Genomic DNA, 9,687 nt, shown 5'->3' on the forward strand with positions numbered 1-9,687 from the left:
AGTCTCGTGCGGTGCGACGTGCCGCAGCTGCATGCCCTGCTCCGGGCCACCTGAGGGCCCCCGTCTGCCGCTACAAACAGCACAGAGGGAACGCCCTGTGTGTTCTTTACAGGGTGGGACCGTTTCACCCCAAAGGCCTGGGGGTGGAGCTCCCCGCCTGCCCGGGGAGGGAGACCCAGCTGAGCTGACGGAACGTCTTGTCCCTCAGCCTGGGCGTGGAGGCTGCCACCCAGCACAGAAAGTGGGGCAAGTCAGAGAGGGCGGGTCCCTGACCCCGCCCCAGGACCGGACACCAGCACCCCTGACCTCCTGTCAGGGTGCCAGACTCATCCTTGGCTGCAGGCTCTCGGGCGCAGACACAGATTCAGGGATGCCCTGGTCAGAAATCTGTAGGAAGATTTTGTAAAAGCTTTTTTCAGAAGGTATTGCCATGGAAAAAAATAGCACCTGTGAAAATTCTGCTGTCCCCAGCCTGGGGCACCATGGAGGGCGGGAGCCGAGTCACCACCCTGGGGCGCCGTGGAGGGCGTGAGCCAAGTCCCCAGCCCGGGGCACCATGGAGGGCGGGAGCCGAGTCCCCAGCCTGGGGCGCCCTGGAGGGCGGGAGCTGAGTCACGGGCGCTTGCGCGCCGCCCGCTTCCTCCTGGGCTTCGTCTGCGGCCTGAAAATCCTGTGAGGGTCACAGCTGAGTCTGTGGGTGGTTTTCTTGTGGCAGGCAACGTGCACCAACTTCAGGTTCTCAGAGGTGAAGAGCAAGCTGTAAAAATACTCCCAGTCCACCTGTCTGCCGTTCTGGTCTTCGATCGCCTCCGCCAGCGTGGGAATAATGGTGCGTTTCTTTTCTATCCTGCAGAGTAAGGTTAGAGGTGGTCATTTGCCATGAAACCCCAGAGGCACCAGCCCGCCGGACCCCAGAAGCGGCTGAAGTCCAGCTTCTTCTCGGCCGTAGTCAAATGTAAAGCAGTGATCGGGCCCCTTACAGGAAAGGACAAGTGGAAAAGTGAAGACTTCTAAAGACAGCACACTTGGCAACAACCCAAGGAGCTGGGTGGCAATGACAGGAGAAGACCCGGTGCTGCCACGGGACACGCACTCAGGGACTGTCCCTGCACATACTCGTCCGAGTGCCGGCACCGCGCGCGGCCATGCCTGGCGAAGCCCGCTGCAAGCGGCTTCGCTCGTGCCACTGTGAAAACTGAGTGGCTCGTGTCTTTTCAGTAGTGAGAAGTGCACAGGAAGAAATGGGGACCAGCCCGAGTCCGTCACGGTCCCCACCGCCACCCTGGCTTCCTTGCTGCCACACTTTTGTCTGTGTGTAGATTTACCAAAGAATCACACAATCGCACGTGGACGTTTTTTAAGTAGAACTTTACAGATAAACCTAGTCACTTCTGACGACCACGTTGACCTCGTTCCCCTCATCCCTGCCCGGCGATGACCAGTGTTAGGGTTTCAAGTTTGTCCTTCCAGTCCTGACCTGAGACCCGTCTGCGCGCGTAAGTGTGCGTCCGCTCCCAGCGGTCATGACGCTGCTCCGTGTGAGCTTTTTCACTCTCACACAAGCAACGCGAAGACCGTGCGCTAACAGTGCCAAGGCTCGTGAGCGGCTCAGTGGACTGGACAGGTCACCGCCAGGAAGGCTGGCAGCAGTGTGGTGCACCGACCTGGTGCAGACAGGCTCCTCTCCCTACCACACAGCAAGCGCTGAATAAAATGTCCCTTCCTTTACCAAAAAATGAAAACAAAACCGTGCTTGAGATCAAAAGAGAAGAGAGGCCCCGGATGCCGGACACAAATCCCTTTTTGGTCCACAGGGACAAGTGACATGCACGCAGCTCCCCGGGTCCTGAGGGAGGCGCTGGAGAGCCAGGGGAAGAGACTGAGACCCGTCACCAGCCCCTAGGGGGCCCGGAGGAGCTAGGGGCGGGGTCCGGGGCTGTAGGGCGGAGGAAGGAAAAACCACGAGGTCAATTACCAGCCGCTGTGTAACCAGCCCCCCAAAACTTAGCGCTTTCTGTGGGTGGCCTGGCGGCTCACATGGGTGTGCTCTGCGGGTGGGGCTGGGGCTGGCCCTCCGCCTACAGCCCCGCTCCCCAAGGAGGCCAGGCCACCTCCTCCCTCGAGTGCCGATGGCAGCGTCCAGGGAAGACAAGCCCCTGTCTGTCCGGCCACCACTGGCGCCCTGCCTGCCGGAGTCCGGCAGCTGCAGGAATCCGTGCGGGGGCAGGGACACACAGCGAGGACACTGGGAGGTGAGACTCGCTCAGCCGCACGGGTGTAACCCTCTTGCACAGTGACCGCGGGACCAGGGCCCTCGGCCCACCTCACACAGGTGCGTGGGCGAGAGATTCCCCTGCAGTTGTTTCAGAAGCACTGAAGGCCGGGCGTCCGGCAGAAAGAGACTTGGCGCCGCCCTGCGGGGGCACTTTAGCAGACAAGCTGTGCACACAGCTCATGTCCAGGAAGCGTAACGCCTGCTGGGGACGAGCGCAGGCGCGCAAGCAGCCCGCGGGCCACCCTCAGCCCGGACGGCAACTGCAGCACGGTGGTCCCCAGGGATGGGAGGAAGGGACCTCAGCCGTACCACGCTGAGGACACTTTCAAAAACACCTGATTCCCAAAAGTGAGCTGCCGCTCTCAGGGCGCCGGAAGGTGTCTGCCATCATCAAGCGGGGCGAGGGCAGGACGGCCTTCAAGGAGCGCGCCTCCATCAAACAGCAGGTCGCCCCGCGCCTGCTCCCCTTAGGGCGCACCGGCAGACACCCGAACACGAGACTTCGGCCCGGCCTGGCCGGGGCGGGACGGCCTGCCCCGGCGGCACCCGAGACGGCCACCCAGGGCGTCAGCACGCTGGCCGCCGGCCCCATGCGCAGGGGGCGCAGCTGAGAGGGACACACGTGGGGCCGCAGGGACGAGGCCCCGGGGAACGACACACAGTCCGCGGTGGCAGCAGAAGCGCCGCGTGCGCCCGCAGCGCCTTCCACACCGCCGCCCGTCGCCCCTTTGGGCCCAGGCCCTGCAAGGGCCACGCGTGAAGCCCGAGGCAGCGGGCGAGCCGCGGGCACCCCGCGGGGCAGCCCCGTGGGCGCCTCCTGGGCCTGGAGGTGGTTCCCCAGGCCGGGCCCTCCCGATGCGGCAGACTCACACGTGGTCCAGGTTCCAGGTGCTGAAGAGGACCCGGCTCTCCCTGTTCCCGTAGGGGTTGATGGAGTGCTTGGACGCACAGCCGGCCACATCGAAAGGACCCTGTGCCGAGAGAGAGCCGGTGACTGCTGCGAAGGGGGCCTCTCGCCTGCTGGCCTCGGCCACCTCCATCGCTGAGTCACTCTCCCAGGCCAGGGGCGCTCTACTCGCCAGAGCCCCAGGTGCCATTGGCACTTAAGGCTGGGCCACGCCTGCCATGTCACCGAGGTGAAGGCCGGAAGGACCCTCCACATGCTTCACAAAGGTCGCGTCTGCAAGTCCCCAGACCTGCGGCCCCCACCCCAGAGGTAGCCCCTGCGGGACATGGCACGCCCGGGATTCACTCAGGTGTCGCGGAGAAGCCTGCGGCGTCTGCCTGCGCAGTCAGAACGCCACCTGCAGCCAATGCCACCCACCAGGAGTCACGCTTAACCAGTGCCCAAAATGTCACAGTGACCACAAGCCCTGAAGTCCCCGAGCCCTCCGTCACCTGCGAAGCTAACCCCGGGGAACAACGTGCGTGTTTTCCAGAGGCTCCTGACCATCCCTCCTCTGACCAGCCCGCCCAAAGCAACGTCACCCCACAACGCCAAGGCGCCATCCACTCGCGCACCTGGGTCCTCCCAACCCACAGCAGCAGCAAGGCCCCCGACCGGCAGGAGTGCCACTGGGGAACGCGCCGGGAACGCAGGTTCTCGGGCCCTGGGTGGGCCCAGCAGCCTCTCCGCAGCCTCAGGGGTCCCTTTTGCTGCAGACGTCCTTCCCTCCCGGGGAGCGGGAGCTGACCCCCACCGGAGGCCCAGAGCGGGAGGCCCTCTCCCCTGTGGGAGGCGGCCCGACGGGGCCCCGGGAAGCAGGGCGTGCGGCCCACCTGGCAGGAGAACCAGCCCTCGGGCGTGCAGAGCCGGCTGCCGGCCTTGGCGCCCCGGTCGAAGTAGCAGCCGTTGTACTGCGCAGCCCTCAGCTTCTGGCCCATGGCGTCCACGACCCGCACGAACTCCTCCCGGGCCTGCACGCCCACCGCAGACGTGTGCGCGCTCACCTGGGGGACACCAAGGACACCGCCAAGGGCTGCAGCCCGCCGCCGCCGCCGCCGCCGCCGCGGAGCCGCCGCCGCCAACCCGCCCGGCGCACACCCCGGGGGCGGCCCTACCTCCCTCAGGTAGCTCCGGATCCTGCTCTCACAGCTGAACCTCAGGTAGCTGGACTTGCTCCTAAACCGGGGCTCCAGACCTGCGGGGAACCCAAGGCAGACCCTGCACTCCGCGGCCGCCCTCGGCGGGAGGGCGGGTGTGGGCTGGGGCTGTGTCTGGGAAGTGCCCTGCCGGGCCGTGCACGCCCACCCTGCTCACGCTCCTGGGGGGGTCTCTGGTCCACCAGAAGGGTCTCAGGCGCCTGCCGGGGGCTCCTGCCTGGTGCCACCTTTTCAGGACAGACGCATTCTCTCAAGGCCGCTTCGAAACTGACTGAACAGGCCAGGCCGAAAGGCAGGAGCCACCCCCTGTCCACCGATGGATGAGTGGATAAAGAGAGCGCGGCCCAGCCACACAGCGGACGGTGATTCATCTTTGAAAAGGAAGGAAACTCTGACACCTGCTACAGCACGATGGACCTTGAAGACGTTAAGCTCTGTGGGATCAGCCAGTCACAAAAAGACAAATACTGAGCCCTGGCTGCTGCGGCTCGGCTCGGTGGCTCGAACGCCAGTCCAGCCTGCGAACCAAAGGGTCGCCTGTTCGGTTCCCGGCCAGGGCCCCAGTAGGGGGCGCCCGAGAGGCAACCACACATCCATGTTTCTCTCCCTCTTTTTCTTCCTCCCTTCCCCTCTGCCTAAAAATAAATAAAATCTTTAAAGAAAAGGGAGAGGACAGTGGCGACGCCCGCCCGACAGCGTGACTGTGCCCGACCCCCTGAGCCGTACCCTTGCCCTTGACAACGGCTAGGACGGTGGGCTGTGTGTGACGTGACCTTCCTCACAGTCCCAGGCTGCCCAGAGTCCACTTGCCACGCGCAGGGGCGCAGGCGAGCCCCTAATCTGGGGCGCCCCCCGCTGCGGGAGCTCACGTGGAATCCGGCCGCCCCTGGGGTGTCCAGCTCGGGGAAGCCCTCCCACCCCCAGCCGCCCAGGCCCCGGCTCCACGGGGCACCTTCGAACCAGGGCGGGTCCTCATCCCGGGTCTCGGCCGCGATGTTCTCGCTGATGGTGTGCAGGAGGTCGGCCAGCAGCTTCTGCCGCAGCGGGGCCTGCTCGTCGGACAGCAGCTGTCGGGCGGCCTGGATGACCCCAACGTGCGGCTTGTGGAACACACTGAGGAGGCGACTGATGTCACTCACATCTGCCACCAGAAGGGGGGACAAACAGAAGGGCTCTCAGTCCTCGGGGCACCGCCTTGGGAAGAAACAGTGCTCGCGGCCTCCATGAGAAAGAGCTCCCCGGGCCTACACCACTCCTTCGGGAAACTGCCAACCCCAGCGTGCCTGAGGTCCCGGTCCTGGGGCGGTGGGCCAGGCGCCCCGACCTCGGGTGGGGCGAGGACCGGCAGGAGGGCTCGGGGAGCCCTTCGGAAGATGGAAGCTGCCCCCTGCCACCCCCTCTTCTCCAAACGGAACCCTCTGGTCTTTGGGCCTCCCGGGGGCCTCACTCCCCAGGTCTGCGAGGCACCTCCTGCCGCCTCCTGGAGTCGTTTCTCATGCGCCCAGAGCGCCCAAAGCGGTGAGCCACCCAGCAGGCCAGGGAGCCACCCCGTGGAGCCGGGGTCCACCGAGGCCCTCACAGCACCTACAAGCAGAGCCCAGCAAACACGCAACCGAGAGCCGCGGCCCAGGGGTCTGCCGAGGGACCGGAGGCTGCTCAGCGTCTGCAGGCCGGCCTCTGCCACCTGCCCTCCCCAGGAGGAGGAGGAAGAGCCTCGTGGTCGTAACGACCGGTGCGGAAAAACGAGGCAGTGAGAGCCTCCGGCACCTACCCCTGGGGGAAACTCCTCAGGCCTGACAGCAAAAGTAGAAGAATGAAAAAAAAAAAATGGGCAAATTGGCCTCCGTCAAAATGAAGAACTTTGGCTCCAACGAAAGACCCTTCCTCTTCGTAAGAGAATGAAAAGACAAACCACCGGACAAAAGACTCACATTCAGAGTGTCTCAGGAAAAAACGTTTTCAAAATTCACCGTTAAAAAATAAAAAACAATTCGAAAATAGACAAAAGACACAAAGAGACATTCCACCAAAGAGGAGACAGTAACAACCCTGCAGACGATGCGGCGGCCACAGAGCCGAGGCGGGCAGGCTGCCCGGGCTGTGTGAGCGCGCTCCGAAGTTCGCTCAGTGACGGGCCACGCCACGACACACTTCCCCGATCACGCTGTGGAAGGCGGCACGTGACTGTGTACAGATGGCAAATTGCCACAAGAAAAGAGGGCTACCATCATTAGCCCTTGGGAAACGCAAATTAAGCCACCATGGACCGCACTGTGCACCCATCAGATTGGCTGAAGTGACAACCGGCATGGGCAGCAGCTAAGGAGCTCAGGCTCCCCGGGGCACAGCCAGGGGGGCGGCCTGCTGCAGCCCCCCGGAACGCTGTGGGGGTTTCTTTGCTTTTTCTTTTCTTTAACGGCTGTATTGAGATTCAATTCCCATTCCCTGCAAGTTCCCCCAAACACAACGCACAACTCGGCACGCTTGTTATTCACAGGGCCGGGCAACCATCTCCACGTTCAACTGTAGCACATTTTCCTCCCCCGGAAAAGACGTTTCCTCCCCTTAGCTGTCTGCCATCCCCTCCTGCACCCCACCCCAGCCCTAACAACGGCTGATCCCGATGCTGTCTCTACAGCCATCTCTGTTCTGGACCCTCCACATGGGTGGAATCATATTCTATATGGCCCTTCGTGACTGGTTTCTTTCACTTAACATATTTTCCAGGAACACCTGTGTCTGAGCGTGAGTCCAGACTTCACGCCTCTTCCTGGTAAAATGACATTCCATCGTCCGAATCCGCCATGTGTCCATCAGTGAGCACGGGGTCCCTGCCCCCTTCAGGCGTCATGAACCAGGCTTCTGTGCACGTCCGCACACAGCCTCTGCCTAGACGTGTGTCCTCACGTCCACCGGGTCCCTGGGTGATTCTGTTTCCCGGCTTCAGGAACCACCAGACTCCGCCCAGCAGCAGGGGGTGAGGCTGCCAGTCTCCCCGCGTCCTCACCGGCGCTCATCCTCGGGGGGCAGCGGGGAGGTGCAGCCACACGGGGCTTTGGCCTGCATGCCCCTGAAGGCTGATGCTATCGAGCATCTTTTCATGGGCTGGCTGACCGCTGGAGCATCCTCCCCAGAGGACTGTCTGCCAGGCCCCTTCCCGCAGCACCCCCAGGGCCCCGCCAGCTTCCCCGCCACTCACAGCCCTGCCAGGTCTGGCCCTCAGTGAGCAGCACGAGCTCCGAGTTGTCGGGGACGTTCCAGAAGTAACCTGCAGTCAGCTCCGTGCCGTCTTCGTAGAGGCAGAGGCGGGAGCCCGGCACAGGCAGCTGGGGAGGAGGGGAGAGGGCCGGTCACTCACTCATCGGAGCCTCAGAGGAGCAGCATGAGGGCTCCCACACGCAGGCCTCCCAAAGAACAAGAACACGCCACGTTTTAAAGACCCGCGCTTGGCATGCCATCTGCAGTCCAGCGGGTGCAGGCCTGCGACGTGCACGTGTGTCTGAAGAATCCGAGGGCCGGAGCCAGGGCGCCAGCGTAGGGGGTTCTAAAACGTGAAGTCACACCAAGGTGTACACAGCCGTCACTGCTTTGTGGGGTGCAGGACACCGACCCTTTCCAACTGCTCCTCCAGGGCACTTAGAGCCTGAGCCTGTTTCCAAAAATGACGCGTAACTGCTGCCGCTAAGCTGCCCGGTGCAGCCCCATCGGTGACGGCGAGGGTGGCGGGCGGGGGTTGGGGCCCGTCAGCTCCACGCACTCCTCGTTCCCCGGGCGCTGGTTAATTTGGAAGAACGTCTTACTGAAGGTGACACATGGCCTCTGTACAGACGTGTGACCAATGCACAGGACTGTTTACGTGCACAGCTCCGGCTCTCTGTTGCTCCACACCGGACAGTTTTGTGACTTTTTATGGCAACTCCCATCCCGGCCCTGCCCGGCCCTGCCGGGCCCTGCCCAGCCCGTGTACACACCAGCATGGGCCTAGGCGCAGCCACGGAAACAAATTCCATGCGAGTAGGAATAACGGATGGATGAAATACAGCATTCGGGCTGCCGGGCCTGGAGAGGCCTCGGAGCCCAACCCCTTCATTTTACACAAGGGGAAACTGAGTCCCAGGGAGGCCAAGTGGCTGTGTCCTGACTCGCAGAGAATCAGCTGGTGTGCCTGGGAACAGGGTCCTCGATCTCAAGCCAGGGAGGTCGTGACTCTCACAGTCAGAGGACCGAAGGCATCCCCGCACCCCCTGTACGAGCCCCCTGCGCTCTGTGTCTGGCTTAGGAGCCTGAGGAAGAAGTTCCTGACTCCAGGGGTTTCCAGGGGCCCCTGGTGCCAACACGGGGACTCCCTGGAGCGCCCCCGCCATCTCCGCATACACTCTGGAAAGCATACACTCTGGAGAGCGGCCCTTCCCGCTCCCTGGGTTCCCCTGAGAGCGGCGCCGAGGCTTCCCTGACGCTGTCCGCGGAGACGCGCACCTCTGCCAGCGCTTGGCGCCCCGCGCCCGAGGGCCCACATTCCACCTGCCCTGCAGCGCCCGGCGTGCCCTCCGAGGCTCGGCCAACTGGAGGAGCTAGCACCCGATCCACGGGTATTGGAAGGGCCCCATCACAGCCCACGCGGGGGACCCTGGCTCAGGTTCTCCGCCTCGGGACATATGCGGACAGCTTCCGCCTCGCGGGGCACCCGTCAGGACTCGGGGACGCGATGCGCCGCCGGTGCTGATGGTGACAGGTTGTGGGTCAGACTGTCCCCTCATCCAGAGCCTCCCGGCAAGCTCCCATGGCTGCCCTCACCCCTGCGCGGAGCCTGCAAGGGGCGGCCCGAGGCCCCGGGTCCCGGGCCCCGACCCCGGCCCCCGCCGCACCTGGAAGTGGAGGCACCCCTTCCGCAGCACCTCCTGGCAGCTCTTCCCCGCCACCCCAAACTTCTGCTGGTTGTGCAGGGCCCGCAGCTTGAACGTCTTGGGCTTCCGGAACACAGACATCATCCTCAGGGCCTCAGGCTCCGCGGGCAGCCCCTGCCGGGCCCGATGCCCCGGCGCGCCCTCACCGGGACGGCGAGGTCGGATGCGGGTGTACGCGACAGAGGGGGAAGAAGGCCGCGCGCCGCCCCCGGAACTTCATTACCCAGAAGGCCGGGGAAAGCGGAGGCGCGGCCACGCCTGTGCGCATGCGTAATTCCCTGAAACTCCGTTACCCAGAAGGCCGGGGGAAGCGCAGGCACCGTCCCGTCTCTTGCGCAGCCGCGGCGCGGCGGGGCGGGGTCGCGCAGGCGCGCAGGCGCGCAGGCGCGCAGACCGGACCGGGTC

The 9,687-nt window shown here is 64.2% G+C and overlaps 1 protein-coding gene across 1 annotated transcript; it reads right to left on the reverse strand.

Moving 5' to 3' along the window:
- Positions 1–612: 612 nt before the first annotated feature.
- On the reverse strand, positions 613–9,467 carry DFFB (DNA fragmentation factor subunit beta). Its single transcript, XM_054583371.1, has 7 exons — positions 9,244–9,467; positions 7,578–7,704; positions 5,331–5,519; positions 4,337–4,416; positions 4,055–4,225; positions 3,146–3,246; positions 613–847 (listed from the first exon to the last, which is right to left on the reverse strand). The coding sequence occupies exons 1-7, from the start codon at positions 9,364–9,366 to the stop codon at positions 613–615; spliced, it is 1,026 nt and encodes a 341-aa protein (XP_054439346.1). The 5' UTR covers positions 9,367–9,467.
- Between the last annotated feature and the right edge of the window lie 220 nt (positions 9,468–9,687).

The sequence above is a fragment of the Pteronotus mesoamericanus genome, unplaced genomic scaffold (genome assembly GCF_021234165.1).
Source record: "Pteronotus mesoamericanus isolate MK-2021 breed Mesoamerican mustached bat unplaced genomic scaffold, CSHL_Meso_final contig_1193, whole genome shotgun sequence".
In the NCBI taxonomy this organism is placed as follows: Eukaryota; Metazoa; Chordata; class Mammalia; order Chiroptera; family Mormoopidae; genus Pteronotus; species Pteronotus mesoamericanus.

Bases quoted from the DNA above. Each gene is read 5' to 3' on its own strand.
- DFFB (XM_054583371.1), bottom strand. From the start codon at position 9,366: ATGATGTCTGTGTTCCGGAAGCCCAAGACGTTCAAGCTGCGGGCCCTG. The intron at 5,520-7,577 runs GTGAGTGGCGGG...TTCTGGTGGCAG, and splicing joins GGGCCAGACCTGGCAGGGCT to ATGTGAGTGACATCAGTCGC. The intron at 4,417-5,330 runs GTGCCCCGTGGA...GGTTCCCCGCAG, and splicing joins GGACCCGCCCTGGTTCGAAG to GTCTGGAGCCCCGGTTTAGG.